This window comes from Aethalodelphis obliquidens, unplaced genomic scaffold (genome assembly GCF_003676395.1).
Source record: "Aethalodelphis obliquidens isolate GAN/ISIS:26980383/991018 unplaced genomic scaffold, ASM367639v1 scaffold9, whole genome shotgun sequence".
Taxonomy (NCBI): Eukaryota; Metazoa; Chordata; class Mammalia; order Artiodactyla; family Delphinidae; genus Aethalodelphis; species Aethalodelphis obliquidens.
Genome location: NW_020837953.1, coordinates 7,664,980 through 7,687,871, shown reverse-complemented (window position 1 = coordinate 7,687,871; position 22,892 = coordinate 7,664,980). Strand labels below are relative to the sequence as shown.

The 22,892-nt window shown below is 50.4% G+C and overlaps 1 protein-coding gene across 8 annotated transcripts; it reads right to left on the bottom strand.

Moving 5' to 3' along the window:
- CYB5RL (cytochrome b5 reductase like) lies at window positions 1–22,878 on the bottom strand. Of its 8 annotated transcripts, none has more exons than XM_027108446.1 (8): window positions 22,792–22,878; window positions 17,262–17,537; window positions 16,220–16,368; window positions 13,383–13,470; window positions 9,897–10,001; window positions 5,855–6,058; window positions 1,231–1,930; window positions 1–1,185 (listed from the first exon to the last, which is right to left on the bottom strand). In XM_027108446.1, the coding sequence occupies exons 2-7, from the start codon at window positions 17,451–17,453 to the stop codon at window positions 1,727–1,729; spliced, it is 942 nt and encodes a 313-aa protein (XP_026964247.1). In that variant the 5' UTR covers window positions 17,454–17,537; window positions 22,792–22,878; the 3' UTR covers window positions 1–1,185; window positions 1,231–1,726. The 8 variants fall into 8 exon arrangements, with proteins under 8 accessions (XP_026964247.1, XP_026964248.1, XP_026964251.1 ...); XM_027108447.1 differs by having other exon boundaries at window positions 22,796–22,816; XM_027108450.1 differs by lacking the exon at window positions 22,792–22,878 and adding an exon at window positions 22,374–22,608.
- Between the last annotated feature and the right edge of the window lie 14 nt (window positions 22,879–22,892).

Sequence of the window (22,892 nt, the reverse complement as noted above, 5' to 3'; positions counted from 1 at the left end):
TGGACTTTTCAGAGCCTTTAATATGCTCGTGTGCACGTGATTCCTGGTGAAGGTCACATGCAGTATTCCCCATATCTATTTGACCATGGAATTCTGTCTGTGAAGCTTGGTTTCAAACCTTTGGCACCATCCCCCAACTGCTTGCCATAATTATTTATTGAACATGGCACAGCAAGGAGATTTGTTGCAACTTTTTGTGCAGTGCAGGAAAACCCTGTTTCACAAATGAAAATGACTCCAAGCTCCAAGATATAAATGGGATAAAAACAAAACTGTTCTGGTCGGAAGGGGGCCTGGAGATCCCACCTGCCATTCCTTCACTGCTGTCAGGCCAGGAACTGTAGTGTCCTGCAGAGCCCAGTTTAAAAATCACTGGTACTGAACTCTGAGGACAAGGCTCACATTAGAGACCTGGCTTCTGACACTGGCCTTGCCATGAGCTGTTTTACCTTGGGCAGGTCACGTGGCCTAGCTGGGCCTTGGTTTCCCCATTGATACAATGAGTCTGGTAGATGGGATGCTTTTTGGAGTCCTGAGCTTTAATCTCTGATATGATGAGGGCTGTGATTCCATGACTGCAAAATTCCAACTCTACGATTCTATGGTTCTTTGATTCTGAGATTCCACGGCTTAATATTCCAACTCTGGGACTGCCTATAGCCAGCCCGAGCTGGTGCAGCATACTGGAGCCCAGGCTACAGAAAGCAGAATTCATGAACTGCGGTGTGCTGTCCAGGATTGCTAAGTTCCCTGTGGAGGGCATGCCCCATGAAGGATGGAAGGGGTGGGGTCTGGAGGAGGGTGGGGAGGTGCCTCAGAAACAGCAGCAGCTCAGTGGGCAGAGCAGGGAGAAGGACCCAGGTCTCCGGACTCCTGCTCTATCTTTAGATCTCCATGGCAACCATCACCAGGGCGCTGCAGCTGAAGGCATGGCTGAGCTGGCTGCCTGCAGGAGGGGGAGGCATTTGCTTCCATGGCTCTTTTGCTGGGGAAAGGACTCTGGGCTGGGCTCTTGAGCCAGGAAAAGGAGACTGAGAGTGAAGCCTTTTGCAGCACAAAAGACCTGGTGCCAAAATAAAGGTAATCTAGGGCCCCACCTTGTTCTGAGACATGCTCAGGTCGCAGAACCCACGGCCTTCATTGTGTCAGGCTCACGGCACTGGAGGTACATACAGCAAGTGCCTCCTCTATTCTCCGCTATGGTCATTCCCTAACCAGTGAGCACCTCACCTCTAGCCTCCACTATGGTCATTCCCTAACCAGTGAGCACCTCACCTGAGCCAGCCCTGAGGTCACAAGAGACACACATCTCCAGGGAAAGCAGGCTTTGGCACAGGCATTACAGGGCAGGGCCCAGTGGGAGCCCCTCTCAAACCCTTGAAGCTGAGGAACCAGGAAAGCCCCTGCTAGTCCTTCTCCTGCCAACTCCTACCCAGCCAGGACCTGGCTCCCTCCAGGGAGTCCTCCCTGACTCCCGGCCCAATACTCTCCTCCCCAAGGTTCCTGCAGCTCCATCTCCCTCCTCCCAGGAGGATGCCTGTTTGAGGGAGTCAGGAGCCGCGTGGGGTGGATGAGAAACGGAGGTGTGCAGAGGTAAAGACATTTGTCCCAGGTCACCTGGAGAGTTAGCAGCAGTCTTCCATTCATGTCTTTGGATTTCAGTCTGTGTCCCTTCCTGCGTCCCAGTGCCAGGCCCCTGGCCTGAGCTTTAGAAGGGAGGCCAGGCCTAGAAGAGGAAGTAGGAGTCCTCGGCCAGGCCTGCGCTCAGCAAGTACCCGGCCACGTCCTTGGTAAACTCAGCTGAGCCGCAGACCAATGCAAACGGCTTTCTCCGACAGGAGCCGACCAGCTCTTCAATCAGGTCCTGGCCCAGGCGGCCCAAGTGGGTCTTGTCCCGGTAACTCCAGGGAAGCTGCTCTAGGGAGTTCTCCTGGGAGGATGAGAAACAGTGGGGGTGACTACTGGGGGTCCTCAGAGTTCACATGGCCAGCTCCTCTCTGGCCAACAAGGACACTGAGGCAGAGGGGGTGGGAAGCCAACCTTCACCCAACCCCACCACGGGCCAGACACTTCCTCACACTGGGACTCACATCACCCTCACAGAAGCCTGTGGGGAGGTAGTTATCCTCCACAACAGCTGATGCACAGGGAGGAGGGATGCCTCTCAGGGCACACAGTGACACAGGGGCAGCAGCAGGACCAGAACCTGGGGCCACTGCACCTGTCACTCAGGGGGGATGTTTTCTCACCATGACTGTGGGTCTCCTAGCATCTTTCCAAGGTTATCCATCACCATCACCCTCGGAGCATAACTTTTGTTCATTTAAGATTTCAATTAGCTTGTTGAGTTAACAAATGTTTACTGACTGACTCTGTGCCTGGCCCGGTGCTAGGCAATGGGGATACAGCAGCTGCCCTAAACAGACAGGGTTCCTGGCCCCATCTGGCTGTGTGTATCAGAGATCCCGGGCTGCAGTGCCCTAACCAAGAGAAGGGTTTATTTCTCTCACATGAAAAGGCTAGAGGTAGTATCCTGGGGGTGTGCAATGCCCCAGGCTCCTTCTCTTTCTGCCTCTCTAGACTTAGCTTGTGGCTTTCATTCCCAGGGTCACAAAAGAAAATCTCCACTACTTGGAAGAATATCTTTTAAGTAAACATTTTATTGGAGTATAACATATGTATAAAAATCGTGGTTTATATAGTTTGGAGAATTTTAACAAAGAGAAGAAACCATGTAACCAGCGTCCAAAACAAAACAGAACCCGCAACAGAACAGGACCATCACCTCTGCAGACCCTATTGAGATGAACTTCTGGTTCCTGGGGCCAAGCCAGAACCCGCAACAGAACAGGACCATCACCTCTGCAGACCCTATCGAGATGAACTTCTGGTTCCCGGGGCCAAGCAGCGAGACAGGATGGAGAGAGAGGGGTTGGGGTTGGAATCCAAGCTTTGCCACCATTTTCTGGTGAGGAGCCATGACCTCTCTGAGCTACTGAGATGAGCGCAGCGGACGGGGAAGCGCTGAGAGAGCCTCCATGAATGCAGGCCTCGAATCTCAGGCGCACTCACAGAGCTCATCAGACCCCGCGGGCCTCTGAGGACAGTGCTGTGCTGCTGACAGGGGACACTCTCTGATGATCTGCATCTTCTTGCATGCCCTTCGTGCTCTGACCTGCCCAATGGGCCCTCGAGGGCAGGAACGAGTAGGGCCCGTTGGCCTTGCCCCTCCTTCCCAATGCCCGATCCCCCTAGGCCAGTTAGGTTCAGTGCAGCTGACCTTGACTGTGCACCCGACCTTGACTGTGCACCCAGAGATGCATGGGGTCTGGTTGCTGCTCAAGTGGGGAGGGGACCCATAAACAATGGTGATGCAGTGGGGTGGGTGCTAGGAAGCAGAGCCTGGGCCGTGACAGCAGAAACATCTACACCAGCCTGGAGGCTCAGGGAAAGTTCCCAGGATGGAATTACACCTTAGCAGAGAGATGCGAGGGATGAGTGGGCGTTAGGTGAAGAAGTGGGAAAAAGTGTGCCTGGCAGGGGGAACCATACGAGCAAAGACCCAGGAGCCAGAAAAGCACAGAGCACTTGCGACCACAGGCAGACCGGTGACACCAGAACGCAGCATGCAGCCGGAGTGGGCCGGAAGGCGAGGCCATGGAGGGCTGGCACATAGCCTTGAGAGCAGTGGGGAGCTAGGGAAGGACAGGAAGCAGGGCAGTGATGTGGTCAGAGCTGCCCTTCCGGCTGCAGGATGAAGGACAAATCGTCAAGGAGTGGCTGGAGCAGGGAGATCCTTGATGATGCTGTCGCTATGGCCCAGGCAGCACCCGGAGTGGAGGAAGCATGGACAGGCAGGAGGCACCTCTCACTCCACCATCCCTCACCTTCCCCAGCTATTGACAGCCAGCCCACTCGCCTGCCCAACCCCAGGGCACTGGCCTCATCAAAGCCCCGGCCCAGGGTAGAAGGTCCCCTATTGCTGGTGAACTTTAACTCTGCCCTCAAGCCCGGGCTCCAATGCCATCTCCTCTGTGAAGCCCTCTCTGCTTGCCTCCAGCACCCTGAACACCCTCCACAGCACCTATCCCTGTGCTGTCTTACACTGACAAGCAATAAGAGCATGGCCTCGCCACCAACTTGCTGTGTTACCTTGGGCAAGCTTCTTAACCTCTCTGTGTCTCAGTTTCCACATCTATTAAAAGGACATGATGGCAGTATAAGCCTCCTAAGATGGTGGTGGGGATTAAATGAGTTAGTACACATGAAGTGCTTAGAACAGTGCTAGGCATAGAGAAGGTGCTCGATGAAGGGGAACCCTTGTCAGCCATCTCCGTGGCTGTCTCCACACATATAGATGAGCACCTGGAGGGCAGTAAGAGGTCATCTTCATTTTTATTTTTATTTATTTATTAAAAAAATTTTTTTTGGCCACCCTGTGTGGCATGTGGGATCTTAGTTCCCTGACCAGGTATTGAACCCCCGTCCCCTGCAGTGGAAGCACAGAACCTTAACCACTGGACCGCCAGGGAAGTCCCATTTTCGTTTTTAAATCCCTGGCACCTGGCACGTGGTGGGGGAAAGGAAGGCTGGCCAACCGCCAGGGCAATTCTGCCAGGTGCCTGCCTTCCTGCCACCTTCCCCGACCAGCTCTTAGGCAGGGCTGAGCGTGCTCCCGGCAGGAGTGGCCCTTCCCTCGCCCCTCTCCCCTCGGCTGGACCTTAGCCCTCTGCTTCATCCCTGACCTTGGGCGCTGCTGTCGCTGCTAATGTTCACCAAGCACGACCCTCTCGGTGTTCACGCCACAGAGCATTCTGCCCCGTGCACAGGCCTGTGGACTCTGGCCCCGGGGACCTCAGGACCTCTGGTTTCCTGACACCCTCCCCCACCCAGCCACAATGTCGAGGATCATGTAAGTCTTTAGGGACACTCTAAAGCTGTCTCAAGAGGAAATTGATGACAAGGGTGCTCCAAAGTACAGGGTAATGAGGCTGACCCTGACCAAGAGAATGGAGGGGAGGCACCAGCAGGGAACCTCAACCCAGGGCGTGCAGGAAAGAGAGATAAAGCTACAGACTAGGCGAAGGCCAGTGAACAAAGACAGCTGAGGGCCTGGCTTGAGGTAAGGGGCAAGACAGCCCTCCACGCTGCGGCCCTGTGGGGAGGGCCCAGAGGGGCGGCTTGAATGAATGGAGGGGATGGGGAACCAGAGGGAAGAGGGCTCAGAAGGCAAAGCCGCTTCCAGCTAGAGTGGTTGTAACTTGGAGGATTTGAAAGCAGCTTTGTTTGAAAGCAGGTGGGAACAAAGTGATGTGGAAAAGACCCTAACAAATGCAGTGAACTGGACCCGGTTTACTCCACCAGCCATTGCCCGGGTAAGTGCCTACTCCATGCCTGGTGCTGTGCAAAGCACTGAAAGCGGGGTGATCCAGACACGTGGTCCCTGCCTCAAGGAGCTATCACAGCCAGAGGACGTCTGTGCCTGGCCCACTGATTCTACAACCAGGCCCCCCGCCCATACAACAGAGGATGCCAGAGGGTGGATGGCAGGCAGCAAACCATGGTGGGTGAGAGCTGGCGCTCTGGAAGCAGACAGTCTCGGGTTCGTATCCTGGCTTCACCCTGTCTGGCAGCACGACACCAGCTGGTGCCTTCACCTCTGAGCGTCAGTTTCCTCATCTGCATAATGAACACGGCAACACCTGCCTTCCTTGCCAGGCACACACTGGGGGTTCCACCAGTGGCAGGGATGACTATTACGGCACAGGGCAGAGAGCCCACAGCATGTCCTCGAGACGGGTGCAGGGAACAGTTGAGTCTCAATCAGGGAAGGAAATCATCCCCCTGGGCTCACCTGGCTGAGTACAAAGAAGGTGCGGACATTCCAGAAACGAGCCTGCTCCCGGAGGAAGGTTTTCAGGTAGATGCCCTCAAAGGTCTTGAAGCAGCCCACCAGGGTGATGAAGGTCTCATCCTCTGCGTTGTCTGTGATGCTCTGCAGGATGGGCACCATGGGGGCCAGGCCAGTGCCAGCAGCCAGCATGAGGAGCTCACCATACTAGGGAACAGGATGGTATATGACAGGGGTGGGCTGGGAAGGGGTCTGACCCCAGCCATCCACTACGGGGGCTTTTCTTGGGCTTGTCTGAACTGGATGGCACTGCCCTTCCTGGGTGTCCCACCCATCTGAGTTCGCCTCTCTACCTCCTCCAGAAAACCATCCTTGCCTGTGAAAGGCTACAGCTTATGAGGTCTATGGAACAGAAATCATGGAATCTGGAGGCTGAAAGGGAACATGATGGTGCAGTCATCCTGCAAGTGGCTTGGCTGCCTTCTGAAGCATCCCCTCGGGACTCTGCTTACATACTTCTGCTGATAGGTAGTCCACTACCTCCCAAGGAAGTCTGCTCCATTACAGACTGACTCCCCTTGCCAGGGAAGGCTTCCCACCTGACACCTGTTCCCACCAAAGCTTGGCTCTCCCACCGCCATCCCAGCCCTGCCCTCCGGGCTGCTTCCTCTGCCCCAGGGCAACCCTGCAGAGATCGGAGGCCCCTGGCTTGGACCCTGAGCCTGCTCATCTCTGGACTAAATGAGATACTATACCTCAGTGCCTGGCACAGAGAGCCAGGCAATCAAAGTGAGCTCCCAAGAGGCACCTGTTCCATCAGCTCCCCATCACCAAACCTGTTTCCTGGCTCTAGGCCTCTTTAAGATCAGTGCCTAGAAGGTTAGTGCCTGACCCGAACAGTGAGGTATTCACCGACATCCTTCTAGAGATTAGGCCTCTGTGCACAGTCTGAGTGTTCACCAGCTTTAGTGACAGCCACTGCACACCACACTACTGCATGGAATGCTTCCTGGACTATCAGGAGCCTGGCAGATCTGCAGGAAAACCCCCAGTCACGCGATCTGGGCACGTTCTTTCACCTCTCTGAGCCTTGGTTTCTTCACTGGTAAGAAAATAACAGCACCTCCCCAGAATAGCACCTATCTCAGAACTGTCATGAGGATTAAAGAGATGACATAAAGTGTCTGGTATGGGACTTCCCTGGTGGTGCAGTGGTTAAGAATCTGCCTTCCAGTGCAGGGGACACAGGTTCGATCCCTGGTCCAGGAGGATCCCACATGTCGCGGAGCAACTAAGCCCGTGCGCCACAACTACTGAGCCTGTGCTCTAGAGCCCACGAGCTGCAACTACTGAGCCCGCATGCCGCAACTACTGAAGCCCGCGCACCCAGAGCCCATGCTCCGCAACAAGAGAAGCCACCACAGTGCAACGAAGAGTAGCCCCTACTCACCGCAACTAGAGAGAAAGCCCACGTGCAGCAACAAAGACCCAACGCAGCCAAAAAACCCGAATACATAAAATAAAATAAATTCTAAAATAAAATTGAAAAAATAATCAAGTGCCTGGTATGGAGCATGGGGCTTAATACAATTAGATTCCTTCCCTCACTGAGCCCTACTGCTAGCCCATCATCCTGTCCTGTGTTCATGCTCTCCCAGCCTCCCAGTCACGGGGTGTGCCATGCTCCCCCTTTCTCCCATCACTGCTCAGGCTCTCCTCTGGGGAGCCCTCTCTGAGCCAGGGGCAGGTGAGGGGTCCTTCCTGTGTTCCCACAGCCCTCTGTGCATCCCTCTTCACACTTGTCACACTATGTTGTTGTCATTTATTTGTGGGCCTGTCTCCCCATCAGACTGTGAGCTTCTGGAGGACAGGACTCATCTGACCCATCTCTGAGCCCCCAGGGTCCAGCACTGGCCTGGACCTGGGTGAATACCTATGATAGTCTGTGGAATGTCTCAGGGCTGACGTGACCCATCTGCATTGAAGATGGCTGCATAGTGGCAAGACTGGGCTGCATCCCAGCATCCTCACAGAAGCAGAGCCAAGCCTTAGCCACAGTTTCAGCAGCCAAGTATTCATGTGTGACACACCATGTCTTTTCCCTCATGGCTGGGCCCTACACCCTCCCAGACAGGAAGTGCAGGGCTTTCCAGTGGGGTCTGTGGATGCCAAGGTAGTAAGGTATGCCAAGGTATGTCCAGGAAGATGGCCTGCAGGTATTCTTTATTTCTTCTTTTAGCTTATTTATTTTTTTTATTAAAAAAATTTTTTTTGCCTGTACCAGGCAGCATGCGGAACATCCCCGACCAGGGATCGAACCCGTGCCCCTGCCAGTGGAAGTGAAGAGTCTTAACCACTGGACCACCAGGGAAGTCTCTTTTAGCTTCTTTATATCTGCTGAATTTTTTTTTGGTAATGAACAGGTACTGCATTTGTAGTAAGGAAAATACCAATAAAAGCTATTTTTAAATTAAACAAAAAGAATGGACCCACAGACATAGAAAACAAATTTATGGTTACCAAAGGGGAAGGGAGAGGAGGGATAAATTAGGAGTTTGGGATTAACATATATACACTACCGTATATAAAACAGATAACCAACAAGGACCTGCTGTATAGCACAGGGAACTATACTTAATACTTTGTAATAACCTATAAGGGAAAAGAATCTGAAAAAGAATAGATGTATATGTGTGTGTGTGTGTGTGTGTGTGTGTGTGTGTGTGTGTGTGTGTGTGTGTGTGTGTATACATATATATACACACATATATATGTATGTATAACTGAATCACTTTGCTGTACACTTGAAACTAACACAACATTGTAAATCAACTGTACTTCAATTAAAAAAAAGAATGGAGAGGAAAAATGATTTGTTCTTTTCCATTTGTTTTTGTTTTGCTTTGTCTTCCTAATTATAAAGGTAACAGGTACTCATTATGGATAATTTGGAAAACATAATGAAGAAAATAAAAATCACCCATAATTCCACTACCCAGAGCTGCTAACATTTTATTGCTTTTTTTAAAAAAATATTTTTTCTGAGGACTTCCCTGGTGGTCCAGTGGTTAAGACTCTACACTTCCACCACAGGGGGCCTGGGTTCAATCCCTGGTCAGGGAACTAAGATCCCGCATGCCATGCGGTGAAAAAAGAAAAGAAAAGAAAAGAAAAGAAAAGAACGAAGGAAGGAAGGAAGGAAGGAAGGGAATTCTTTAAAAATATATATATATTTTCTGTGCAATTTAACTTAGTTTCCTAACATTGTATATTCAGTTTACCTAGTGTTTGTCACTTGATCTTACAGCTTAAGCATTAACATCATTTATAAACATAATTTTAAAATCCAAGATAATAGTCTATCACGTATCTGTAACCCAGTGTGCTTAACTGTTCTGTTGTTGGATGTTCAGTTGTCTCCAATTTCTTGCTATTATAAATAAAGCCGCAATGAACATGTCCAAGAGGCAGCATTTTGGATTCTTTCCATAGGACAGACTTCAGAAGTGGAAGCACTGGGTCAAGGGTGTGAAGATTCCTAAGACTCCCAGTGCATACTGTCAAACTGCTTTCCAGATATGCACCAACTGATGAGAAATTACTGATTCTTCCCGGGAATGTCAGGGGAGGATGTGAACATGCCGTGAAGATGAGGGGAAGAGCCTTTGGGTTGGGAAGCAGGGGGTTCCCAAGCAGTGAGCCACAGGGTGTATTTAGGGAGTGGTCTCATAGTCTTGTAAATGGAACGTGAAACTGGAAAGATATCTGAGAGTCAGATGGCATAAGGGCCCTAAATACCTAGCTCATAGTCTGAATTTTTCCAAGCAATGGGCAGGCAAGGATGGTTCTGGAACATGGGCAGGCAGTTTTGTTTCTTAGCACCTATTCCCATCTCCTCCCATGTCCAACCCCAAGGATACTCTTGGGATTAGGTTTGGGCTCAAGAAGAATGGCACAGTGAGATTCCATGGCCTGAAACATGAGAACCACATTCCTGAAAGCTAAGCTGGGAGGGGTCTCCTGAGGACTCATTGCGGGCACTGACCTGGTTTGGTTTATAGAAGAAGCCTCCGAAAGGTCCTCGCCAGAAAGCTGTGTCTCCTGCTTTCCAGGACTCCACATACTGGGACATCAGCCCTGTCTGGTAGCACTGGGAGGAAACGAAGGGAGACCTCATTAAGACAGGCACGTGTTGCCAATACAAACCACATCAGCCTCGAAAGTGGAGCCCTTCCTGCACTCCCAGTGCTTTCCACGTGTTGTATCATTTAATCCTAATTATCCATGAAGTTGGTACTGTCGTTCCCCATTTTCAGATGAGGCCAAGAAGCTTACACAGAAGGTAAATGGTAAGACTGGGATGAGAATCCATAAGACCTACGGCCTTAACTACAGAGGTCTCAAACCAAATAACTACAATGGCCATGTGGGTAACAGAACTGAGTGAAGAGCTGGGTATGAGACGATTGATGGCAACTAGCAGCCTCAGCAACAGGGAGACAAGAGTGAGTGGTGGGGACTACAGCAAATTGGTGAGTGAATACTCTTTCTAAAGGAGGAAACCACTCTGCAAATTCCAGTACACAGTCCGTGGGGCCAGCGATGCCAGATCTTCTGACTCTCTAAGAGGGGCAGGAAATCCATACTTTTGTGAAAATTTTCCCATTTTTGAAATGTTGGCAATTAATTCAAAATTTTAAAACACCGTGCAGGCCAAGACCAAATATATTTATGGGCTAGAGTCCGCCTCATTTGCAATCTCTGCATATCCCTGCACTGTCTTCTGGCTGGATGAAAAAAGTGAAGATTGTGGAGGGGATTCCTCCACGGGGGAAGTGCACACTGCCCTGACTCTGTCAGGCACCATGCTGGGGCTGCAGGGGAGACAGCTGGACCTTAAGCTCCATGGAGGCAGCCAGTGCCTGAGTCATGGAAAGGACGTAAACATCTGAATGAATGAATGAACCCAGATTCAGGCCCTCCCTCTAAGGAGCTCACAATCTAAGAGGGACCTAAGTCTCAGACATATAAAAGGTAGAGACTACCTAACCCCCCGTGAGAAGGATGAAGTGCTAGGAGAGCCCTGAGGAGGTGCAGTCACTTCCAATGGAGTGGGATCGAGGACAGCTTCCTGGAGGGGAAAGCTAAGCTGGACCTTGAAGACTGGGTAGACTCAAACTCACTGGGGATGCGGGAAGGAGGGCAGAGAGAATTCTGGGCATCAGGTGTGGTATGGTCAGGGGTATAACAGCCCAGGAAGGGTGTCTGGAGAAATTATAACCAGGCTTGAAGGAGAGACTGGGCTTTGGTCACCAGACATGCTTTTAAGCACCCACAGCTACTTCTGGTACCAGCCCTGCCTTCCTTGGGCACCACATGCATAAAGCAAGGCAAGTCTTCTGCTTACCTGAAGAGGTCTGGGGAGGAGGCTACAGTTTTTCTCCTAAGTTGCTGGAGGCTATATTTCAGTGCACACCTTGTTTTGTGGCCCCAGTCTCGGGGAGGCACAGCCCCAGGGGTGGCCTTAGGGGCCCTATGGCACAGATAGCACTCAAGGAGAAAGGAAGGATTTTTCTGTGCCTCTGGCACCCACACGGAGCCTGGCATAGAGTAAATGCTCAATACACACTTGTTAAACAGAACTGACACTGAACTTGTTCTTCCACTTGAGATCATATTACCCCAGGGACCTTGGGACAATGACCTCATCTCTCTGGGCTTCAGTTTCTTCATCTGTAAAGTGGGGAGAATATGATCTACTCTGCAGGGTGATTATGAGGTTGAAACGAGACAATTAAAATAAAGAGCTAGAAGCAGTACCTGGTGCCCAGAAGGTGCCAAAGAAATGAGAGGTCCTCCTTTCCATCTACATGGGAGGGTAAACCTTACAAAACCCGCCTGCCTTCCCAATTTGCAAAGACATTTCCAGATCTTCCCAGCCAGCGGCTTAGGGATAATTAAGCATCTCTCTAAAGAGAGGCTTTCCGGTAAACGAAGGAGAAAATCAGCCTTGCAGCTGGGAGAAATCCAGCTGCCCTGAAGAACTGTCTCCAGGCTTATCCTTTCAATAGAAACACACCCAGACAAGCAGCTTGGGGAAGCAGGCCATTTGGAGAGGATTTGTGGAATCTCCCAGACAAACAGTTGCGTGGAAAAGGGATCCCATCCAAGCTTATGTGTGAAGGAATAAATACTCCAGCTCTGAAGGCAGGCGGGGATGGTTGGGAGCCAGAGACGGTGCTGGGGACCTGGAGTCAGAAGGCCAGGGCTCACCTTCCAGCTGTACTTCTTACTACCTGGGGAGCCTCAGGCCCTCCTGGGGCCTCAGTTTGCTTATCAGTGAAATGGGGATAATTCCTGTCCTACAAGGGAGACAAAGGATGTGAAAACTATTCCTAAATATAGGTGTTCCCCAGGATTCCATTTGGGAAATGATCTAGAGCTATGTATTAGGCTGACCCATATGAAACTGCTGTTTCTGTAAGTCAAAAATGTTAGCATGTCAGCAATTTCATGTAGTTCAACCTAACTGTTTTTGCACATAATTGGACCTTCATGACATCTTATATATTTGTTGCCTATTCCTTGGGTCTCTGGGATATTTTGCATCCAGCCCACTTTGTTCATCTCATCTCTGCCAATTTCCCCACCCATCTCGGCTGCCCCTACAAGCAACTCTCCTCCCACCACTCAGACTGGGTACAGTTCCCAGAAGATCCTGCTCTATTTCACTCCTCCCTGCCTTCGGTTATCCGTCTCCCTGGAATGCCACTGCTAACTTGTATTCCTCCCTCAAGGCCCAATTCAAATGCCCCGACCCCTGCCAACCCACCTGCGAGATGATTTCAGGTTACTTTGGCCCCCAAGGTTCTCCATGTCCCATCTTTTGCCTACAGAAGTGTTCCAGGACAAATGACTAACAGTTCCCCAAATCATGCCTCCTTTGCCGCTGTACGTGCTGATACAGCACTCAGAGCTTCCTTCCCACTCCTGAGCTTAAACATAGAGCTCAGACACACAGCTTCCTCTGGGAAGCCCAGCTCACCTTTCCTGCAGCCCCAGCTGCCCTGAGTTGGGTTGGGGCCTCCTGTCACAGCATCTACCACCTTGTACTGTCCCAGTCTGGCCCCTATCTGAGGGCAGGCACCGTGTCTGACTCTCCCTGGACACCCGTGCCCAGCACACAGTAGGTGCACATGACTTGGCTCCCCTTTTCCCGGCTCAGTGCTTACACTTCATCAATAGGGAAGAAGGTGAGGAGGAACGGCTTTACTTTTCTCAGTCCAAGCCTGTTTTCCATAAAATCTATCAGGAACATGCCCTCTGTTGGTGGGGCAGTAGCCTCCTTTCCCCAGGAGAGGAGGAGATAAGAAAAGGTCTCTTTCATTGTCCTTGCTCTTCCCTCAAGCCAGCCTCCTCCCATGTGAGCGCTGGCTTTTCCCATATCAGAGGGCAGTGCCCCACCCTGACCAAGCTGGCAAATGGAGGTCCAGTCCACAGCCTCTTAGAGCATCCGTGTGAGTTGGCTCACCTTGATTAAAACTTCAAAGTATCCTTTTGCGTTGGCAGGGCTGATGGGCGTATAGGCTCTCTGAATTTCTAAGCCATCTACTATCCCTCTGGGAAAGAGAAGCACTCAGTCAGGCAGTCAGCCAGTTATTCAACAAACCCTTAGAGTACCGAATCTATGCCAGGCTGGTGAAAATGAAGGTGGGGGCCCAGTCAACCCCAGTGGTCCTCATTGAGGGGCAGGCAAGATGGAGCAGAAGAAAAGAGCACTGGGCTCCCCCCACTGCCACGTGCTGGCTGTGAGACCCCTGGGCAGGTCATTTAAACCCTCAGCTGCCCCTTCTGTAAAATGGGGACAACTGTCTATGCCCCTGCTGTGTAGCTCCACAGGGGTCACAGATGAAAAAGTGCTTCAAAAAGTACACTGATGGGCTTCCCTGGTGGCGCAGTGGTTAAGAATCCACCTGCCAACGCAGGGGACACGGGTTCAAGCCCTGGTCTGGGAAGATCCCGCATGCCACGGAGCAACTAAGCCAGTGCACCACAGCTACTGAGCCTGTGCTCTAGAGCCCGCGAGCCACAACTACTGAAGCCCACGCGCCTAGAGCCCGTGCTCCACAACAAGAGAAGCCACCGCAATGAGCAGCCCGCGCACCGCAACAAAGAGTAGCCCCCGCTCACTGCAACTAGAGAAAGCCCGCGCACAGCAATGAAGACCCAACGCAGCCAAAATAAATAAATAAATAAAAAGTACACTGATGATGTGAGCTATTTTAGGACATCACTGGGGTTTTTCCTGATCTCTCCTCGACCACAGAATGATCAAGATAAAAATAACTATATTTAACAAGCGTTTAACATTTATCAAACACGACCGCATGCCAGGAGCATCAGAAGTGAAAGGATCCTCAAGGGTGCCCTAGTCCAAAGCCTGACCCCATGCATGAATCCCCTCCAGTGTTATCAACAAGGGGGCCGGGAGCACGATCGTGAGTAATAATGAGAGCAGCCATGTTGTAGTAAATGCCTATGATGCCCCAAGCATACTATATGCAGTGTCTCATTTATTTCAAACAATAACCCAAATGAGGAAACCAAGGCTTAGAGAAGGGATGTCACCTGCCTGAGGTCACACAGCTAGAACTCATCTGTAGCTGTGTCTGCCTCCAGGTCTGGGCTCCTTACCACTACTCAGAGCTTCCCTGGAGCACCTAAGCACTCCTCTCTCGAGCCCTACTATGTACAAAATTTTCTTCTTTGAGGTATGCAAAGATTAAAAAGGCCTGTCCCAATGTATCAAAAGTTGGGCAGAAATATTCAATAAATGCTTACAGAAAAAACAAGGAAATAACAAACAGAACATATGGCATGGCTCGGATGCAAAGGGCACTGTGACATTTGCTATGACAGGGGTAAAAGTGACAGGCACTCTCACCTAGGGAACCTCAGAAGGCCTTGAGCTCAGAAGGTCTTAAAGGACAAGCAGGCCACTAACAGGTAACAATGGGCAGGAAGTAAAGTAATTCCAGGCAGAGGGAACAGCCTGGGCAAAGGCTTAGAGGTAGGATAATGTAGGGCAAGCCAGGAACTGGCGAGTGGACCTCGGGGCTGGAACAAGGGGCACGTATGGGGGTGGTTGGGGGGGTGTGGAGAAGAACTTGCTGGGCAAGGAGGCTGGGGCCTTGGGTTACAGTGTCACTGGGGAGGCACTGTGGAGTACCAGAAGGGGGCTGAATGAGGAGGGATGTGGTCAGCTGCATGTGTTAGGAATGTCACTGGACTGACAGAGAGGGGCCAGACTAGAGGCAGGTAGTTCTGGGCATCCCTGACTTATGGATGGAGGGTTGCTTGGGGCTGTGACCTGTCCTGTGGCCCCTCTTGTCCACTGGAACAGTGACCTTTAAGGACCGTCAGCCAGGCCACAGGCCAGAACAAGCTGGGCACAAACACCAGGGATCAGTGCGAGGCAAGTACTGGCTAGACTTTCCGTCTCCTTTGATGGCTCTGCCTCCTCTTGCCAACACCATAAATGCTGGAGTTGCCAGGGTTCGGTCCTACCTCCTTCCCTCTTTCCATGCCCCACGTGCTCCCAAATGCCATCCAGGCATAACAATATACCTGGATGATTCCCAGATCCACGTCTGCAGCTCAGATTTCTCTGCTGAGCTTCAGACCCAGAGAGTCAACTGCCTGGCAGTCACCTCCATCTGGAGGTCCCAAAGGGTCCTGTCCCTGTGTAGGTGGAGGTGGGGATCAAGGCGGGAGAAGAGTACAAAAGTAAGCTGGAAGGAAGAAGGAAGTTCAGAGGAATGAAGGGTGTAACTCAGGAGGCGGGCTGTTTGGGTTTGAATCCTTATTAGCTGTGTGATACTGGGCAACACCCTTATTTTCAACAACAGTGTCTTCTCTATCAACTGGTGCTAATCATATGAGGTTAATACCACAAGCTCTGGAGCCACACTGCTTGCTTTCAAATCCTGGCTCCAACACTTCCTAACTGTGTGATCTTGGGGAAGTTACTAAACCTCTCTGACTTCAGTTTCCTCTCAGGCATGACACTGGTGTCTACCACACAGGATTTTGTGAGGGATGAATGAGCTTATACATATGAGCACACAGAACTGTGCCTTGGATACAAAGTGCTAAAAAAGTGTTTGCTGTTACTGTTGTTATTATTTATTATGAAAATGCATTATCTAGTTCAATTCCAAGAGCCCTCTGAGTCACGTATTACTATGTTTATTCTGAAGATGACAAATGGAGGTTTAAGGAAGGTTAAGCAAGTTTCCCTAGACCACACAGCTAGCAAATGGCAGAGCAGGGCTGCAAAGCCTGGGTCCTCCCACTACCTGAGTGTACCGTAGGATGAGGTGCTGGCCAGGCCGCAAGCTGAGCCGGCTGTTCCCAGGTAATGCAAACCGGACAAGGTAGGTGTCCTTAGTGAGTCTGTCCGTGGCACTGATGCAGAAGGCTAGGAAGGTCTCTGGGCTCAGCTTGGAGGGACAGCTCTGCAACAGGAAAAGATTCAACAGCTAGAAGCTGGGACTCAAGAGACATGCAAGCATCCATGGGCAACCTCCCCACACGGAGAGGCTATCAAGGCCAATAAGTTTTCTCTGTAATAGCGTAGTCCCGCCTTACTTCCTTTCAGGCTCTAAGAATGCCAGAACACTTTACATTGAGCTCACCCTGCTCTGAAGCCTTGTATGGCTCCCCTCAGCCCCAGGATAAAGTGCAAGGTCCTTAACTGGACACTCAAGGGCCCTGTGGATGGGCCCCAAGTCTCATTTTATCTCTCAGGCATCAGACACCAGACTTTTCTCTTTACCCCAAGAATACCCTGCGGCTCCCTACCTGTGAGCCTTTATTTGCTCGAGCAGTGCCCTCTATCCAGAACACTCATCTCCAATGTACGAAAGACCTATCCATCCTTCAAACCTGCTAAAATCCAGATTTGCACAATTTAGAAATTGATGGGACCTAATGGATGATCTAATCCAATATCCTTATTTTATATGTGGGGAAACTGAGGCCTGAGTGGTAGTGACTTATTTGTACAAGGTCACACCATGAGCAGGGACTCAAATTCATGTCTTCCAAGTCTCAGGCCACTGTCCTTAATATTCCACCCCACCTCTACCTCCTCCGGGAAGTCTTCTCTGAATGCCACGACTCACAGATCTCCCTCTCCTGTAAAATGCCCACACCCAATTCACTCCTGGGACCTCCCCTAGCCACCTGCCCCATTCCCCATTCACCAGCTCAGGGCCAGGCTTTGAACCTGGGTCAGTCTGCTTCCATTAAGCTCACTCTTTTCTCTCTGCTGTACAGAGTCAAAGGAAGCTTCCGCGAGCAGGTACACTGCACAGGGCTGAGGCCAGGTGACGCTGCTCCCCCTCACCTGTGTCTCTTCTCCACTCAGCAGGCTCCTGTCCTTGCTGGCTCGGGCTGCCTCCCAACTTGCTAGGTCTCGCTGGTAGAGGTCAAACACGCAGGGTGAGCAGCCACTGCCGCAGCACTGGGAGGGCAGGGGCTCCACCGGCCGAAGCTGCAGCCAGGCTTCCTCGTCGTCGTCTTCCTCCCCCTTGTCCATTGTCAGTGGGCCTTGGTCAGGCAGGAGGTGTGGGCAACTGGGTGCTCTTCCCAGAGTAGGCCCAGGTCCTCCTCCCTTGCCAGCCTGGGAGAGGGAAAACATGTGGTTACACTCTGGTCACCTCTATTCCGCTCATTCTCCCTGAGGCCTGCAGGTGCCAAGCTCTGTGTGAGCACTGGGGACAGGGATGAATCAATCCTGGGATCTGCTGCCTGGTGGGGGAGGGAGGGAGACAGGGCACAGCGATCGGAACGGGCAACCATGGTTTCTTGACCTCTTCGTGTGCTCTGAGGACTGCTGGATTAAGATTACATAGAAAATCTCATTGAATTTTTAAAATATTTTAAATGATGAAGTACAACATTTATGTACAACTTAATATTTATAAAAGTTATAAAAATAACTTTTTATACAGATAAATTATATACAGATAAATTATACAGATAAATTATAAATAAAAATAAATAAAAGAACCCTTTCGTAAGCACCACTCACTCAAGTAAAAAGAACCTTGCTGGCATCCCAGAAGCCACACATTTGTGTTCCTCCCTGATCACACCCCCGCTCCCCATTAACCACCCTGACTTTTTTTTTTTTTTTTTTTTTTTGGGTACACGGGCCTCTCATTTTTTTGGCCTCTCCCGTTGCAGAGCACAGGCTCCGGACGCACAGGCTCAGTGGCCATGGCTCACGGGCCCAGCCGCTCCGCGGCATGTGGGATCCTCCCGGACTGGGGCACGAACCCATGTCCCCTGCATCGGCAGGCAGACTCTCAACCACTGCGCCACCAGGGAAGCCCCCCCGACTTTTGATATAATCATTCCCTTGTTTTTCCTTAGTTGTGCCACTTTTATTTGCAACCCTATCCACTATTTATCAGGTTTGCTTAGTTTCTACCTTTAAACAGAATCATATGAATGCATTCTTCTGTGTCTGGTTTCTTTCACTCACCACTGTTGGTGAGTCACCTGTCAAATTGCTGCATCTCATTTAATCTTTACAACAAGGCCAGTCCTGGAGGTGTCATTTTATGGATGGGAAAACTGGGGTCTGGAGAGGTTTAATAACTTACCCAGGGTGACAAAGGTCCCCAAATGATGGCACTGGGACTTTAACTCTGCTCTGTCTGGTCTCAGAACATATTGTTCTTCAATCACAGGAAAACAGGAGGAGGAGGAAGTCATGATGGTCCAGGTGAGAGGTAATGAGGACCTGGACCAGGGGAGCTTCAGGGAGGATGAGAGGACAGCGGTCAATTAGAGAAATCCTGAAGCAGTAATTAACAGGACACAGAGACTGATGGATGTGAGGTGAGCAGGTGAGGGGGATAGAAGGGACATCCAGGTGTCTGGCTTGGATCCGTGGGTGGATTGTGGGTCCAAGAGAAGCTGAGTTTTAGGGGAAAGAGGAAGTGGGGGAAATGGCTAAGTTCAGTTTGAGGTACACTGAGTGCCTGTGGGACATCCAAGGGTAAAATCCAGCTGCCAGTTGGATTAAATAGGTCTAGGTACCTGAGTCTGGAGATGGAGCTCTGGGTAACTGACAACAAGGGAGGGATGAGTGGGTAGAGGAAGAGAATAGGCTGGAGCCTCTGAAGGCCTGCTTGGCTTCCTGCTTCCTGCAGCACTCACTGCACTTGGTCCAGCCCTGGTCACTGTAGGTGCTCAATAAATGCTCTTCCAGTGAATGAATCTCTACCCTATAGCATTTCACACTGTTCAGAAATTACATGTTTACGTGGTTTTCTCTTCTTTTGAGACTGTGAACTCCTTGAGGGCAGATACCTGTTTTTTATTCATTTTATGAACTAGCACAGTGTATATTTAAAAATATGGATGTTATATGAAAGGAAGAAGGAAAGGAGCTTGGTTTCAGGGCCATTAGGTAAACATTGTCTGAAAGAAAGATCAGGGAGGAAAATTTAAATGGTTATGATTTATTTTGAGATGTTTCTGTGAGGGCAGTTTGGGATTTATCAAGGTTCTCTGTCTTCATATGTGGAACTATACAGTTTATATAGAAATAGACTTGGTCATCTCACCTGTAAGGAAACTATTCATTGAAAATTCCACAGGCAGGGACTTCCCTGGTGGTCCAGCCGTTAAGACTCTGTGCTCCCAATGCAGGGGGCCCGGGTTCAGTCCCTGGTCAGGGAACTAGATCCTGCATGCTGCAACTAAAAGATCCCGCATGCCACAACTAAAGATCCTGCACACTGCAATGAAGATCCCACACGCAGCTATGAAGATCCCGCGTGCCGCAACTAAGACCCGGTGCAGTCAAATAAATAAATAAATATTTTTTAAAAATCCACAGGCAAATCAAAGTAAAAGAGGGTCTTCTCTCCCTCTTGTCTGAGAACAGAACTTAGGGGAAGTCTGATGTCCCAGAGCATTATTTGATGTAAATATCACTCCTCCAAAAGCTCCAGTCTTAGACTTCCCTAGTGGCGCAGTGGTTAAGAAGCCGCCTGCCAACGCAGGGGACACGAGTTCGAGCCCAGGTTGGGGAAGATCCCACATGCTGCGGAGCAACTAAGCCTGTGCACCACAACTACTGAGCCTGCACTCTAGAGCCCGTGAGCCACAACTACTGAGCCCGCGTGCCACAACTACTGAAGCCCATGCGCCTAGAGCTGGTGCTCTGCAACAAGAGAAGCTACCTCAATGAGAAGCCTGCACATGGCAGCGACGGGTAGCCCCCGCTCGCCGCAGTAAGGCTGTGTGCAGCAATGAAGACCCAATGCAGACAAAAATAAATTAATTAATTTAAAAATATAAATAAATAAAATTAAAAAAATAAAAGCTCCAGTCTTTGATTTCCTCCTATTCATTCCTGCCTCTTAGACACTTACTGGGCAGGGGCTGCTGAATGAGGTGCTGGGACACAGAGGTGACTGACACTCATCTCTGTCCTGGAGGAGTCATCCACTAAACAGATAAGAACCGGGATAAGATAGATGCACTGCCTCACTCAGTCCTCTCGACAGCTGTACATAAGTAGGCCATGCTCTTCCTCATTTCACAATGGAGAAAACTGAGGCCAGGAAGCAGGAGTGGTAAAGTTAGTGCACATACCTGGTCTCTTAAGACTCCAGGCTGCTCTTTCTCCCTGGATTTCATGCTCTAGAGGGCAGAGGAGAGTGTCTTCATCTCCAATTCCCAGTGCCTGGCACTGGGCTGGCACAGAACAGGGACCCAACTTGCCAAACTGCCACGGAATTTTATAGGCACCCTGGAGCTTCCCAAGGGCAGTAGCTTCATTCGTGCATAAAGTGCTAGAATCAAGGTGTGCGCCAAGTCTGTGCAAAAGCAGAGGAGCAAACCACCACACCTACTAGAAGACAGTGAAGTCCTGTTTCTTGGTTACCAATCACTTCCCAGGAGCCCTAACCTTTAAGATCTTTCCCACTTTTCCTGCTTTCCACACCCATTTACACTGGAGCTTCCCATGGGCCCAAACGATGTGCTTCCAGTCTCCCCCTACACCATCAATCAGCACACCTCCCACCAGCTCTGATCACAACAGTCCCCTGCTTAGCAAGCTTCAATAGCTCCTCACTGCCTACAAGATACAATCCAATCTCCTTGTGTGGTGCCCAGTGTTCTTCTGATCAGAACTTGTCCAAATTCTCTTACTACTTACTATCATTGGTTTTAGAAGGGTAGTTCCTCTGTGTGCAATAAATCTTTCTCTTATAGAGGAAAGGCTGCTCTTTAGAGAAAAGAAAACCTGGTTCTACTGCTGGTTCTATGATTTCAGGAAGGTTTAGCAGGTTGAGAACCCCTTGAGGGCAAGCAGTTATCTTATTCTTTCTGTATTCTACCACCAAGCACAGGCCTGGCATATGCAAGGCTCAGGTGAGTGGTGAGTACTCAGTTTACATATAAGGTCTGGGAGCCAGGCGCAGTGCTAGGTGCTGGGATACAGCAGAGGTTAATAAAACAGGGGCTCTACCTTCACAGAGCTTGCAGCCTAGCTTGGTGTCACATCAGGTCAACCCATTTTTCTTGCATGTTATTTACCAGGTTTGTATTAAGAGTGAATGAGATCTGATTCCCTCTTTATGCTGACTTCTTACTCCCAAAAGGTATTTCAGAGATAAAGTGAGGTAAGTGAAGGAGCCCTATTGACTGTAAACTGCTGTACAGTGTGAGGGTTATTTAGCCTTCTTTGCCTTAAATTTACTTTCTCCATGTTTTACTAATCCCACTTTCCCTAGTATTTTGGAAATTAGTAGAGAAGCTGGCCACGTCAGTCATGAATTTTAAAGGCCAGGTTCACATCTTCTCTCAGCCTCTACCTTTTCAGTCTAAGAAGCCAGGCGTTGACATGTTGTTGCCTCTGCCTGGATGACACTCCTCACCCTCAGGCCTTGCTTCAACGTCATCTGCCCTCAGAGCCCTCCCTGAACCACCCCCTTCTCATTCTCTAGAAGGTACCCTATTTGCTTATTCATCACATCATTATGTATTCATTCATTAAACATATATTTACTATGTACCAGGCACTGGTCTAGGAGCAGGTTTCACAGCAGTGAAGAAACAAAATCCCTTGCACGCATGGATCTTATATTCCAGTGAGAGCGTGATTAAATAAAATCAAAATAGAAAACATGTTATGTTAGTGTTAAATACTGAAGAGAAAAATAACTGGGGGAAAAGGCATATGAAGTGTGTGTGTGTGTGTTGCAACTGCTATTTATTTACTTTACTTGCTTTCTGTCTGCATCTCCCACTAAACTGTACGCTCTACATCGCACACCTGTTTTATTCACCAGTGTAAACCCGATGCTCAGCAGTGCCTGACACTCAGTGGGCATTTGATAAATACGTGCTGCGCAAGGAGGAAGGTACACCTCCGCCGCTCTGGCCCTGCTTCTAGGAGGCGAAACGCGACATTCCGAGCAAAGGAACTCACTTTGGGCGCTTGGGAGGAGGCGTGCAGTGCAGCGCGGTCGGTGCGGCGCCGGCGTGGTGCAAGGGCCACGCTCAGGCTCCGCGTGAGGGCTGGAAAGGCAAGGAAATTTACGGCGTACCCACCGCGCGCTGGGTGCTGAGCTAGTTTAGGCGCTAGTTTAGACGCTAGTTTAGGCGTTTCTATCGCTATTTTTACAGCGAGTGACTTTAAGGCTCCGAAGGAAGTGCCCTGCCCAAGCTAGTTTAGGCGCTAGTTTAGGCGTTTCTATCGCTATTTTTACAGCGAGTGACTTTAAGGCTCAGAAGGAAGTGCCCTGCCCAAGCTCCAATTGCTCGTTAAGCGATCAAGGTTGTCCCGAGTTCAGGCTTGACGTCCTGAATCTCTTCTCCTAGTCCCCCTGCCCATCACAACCACTCACCTACCCTCCTGCGCTTCCCCGGGGAGGCAGGCAGGGTTCCACCTGTGGGAAATCGCTGACGGCCTGCAGGATGGGGCAAGACGAGGATGCCCGGACGATGA

Bases quoted from the DNA above. Each gene is read 5' to 3' on its own strand.
- CYB5RL (XM_027108443.1), bottom strand. From the start codon at position 20,575: ATGAAATCCAGGGAGAAAGAGCAGCCTGGAGTCTTAAGAGACCAG. The intron at 16,369-17,261 runs GTGAGGGGGAGC...TTCCTGTTGCAG, and splicing joins TGAGTGGAGAAGAGACACAG to AGCTGTCCCTCCAAGCTGAG. The intron at 1,931-5,854 runs GTGAGCCCAGGG...TCATCCTCCCAG, and splicing joins CCTTCTTTGTACTCAGCCAG to GAGAACTCCCTAGAGCAGCT.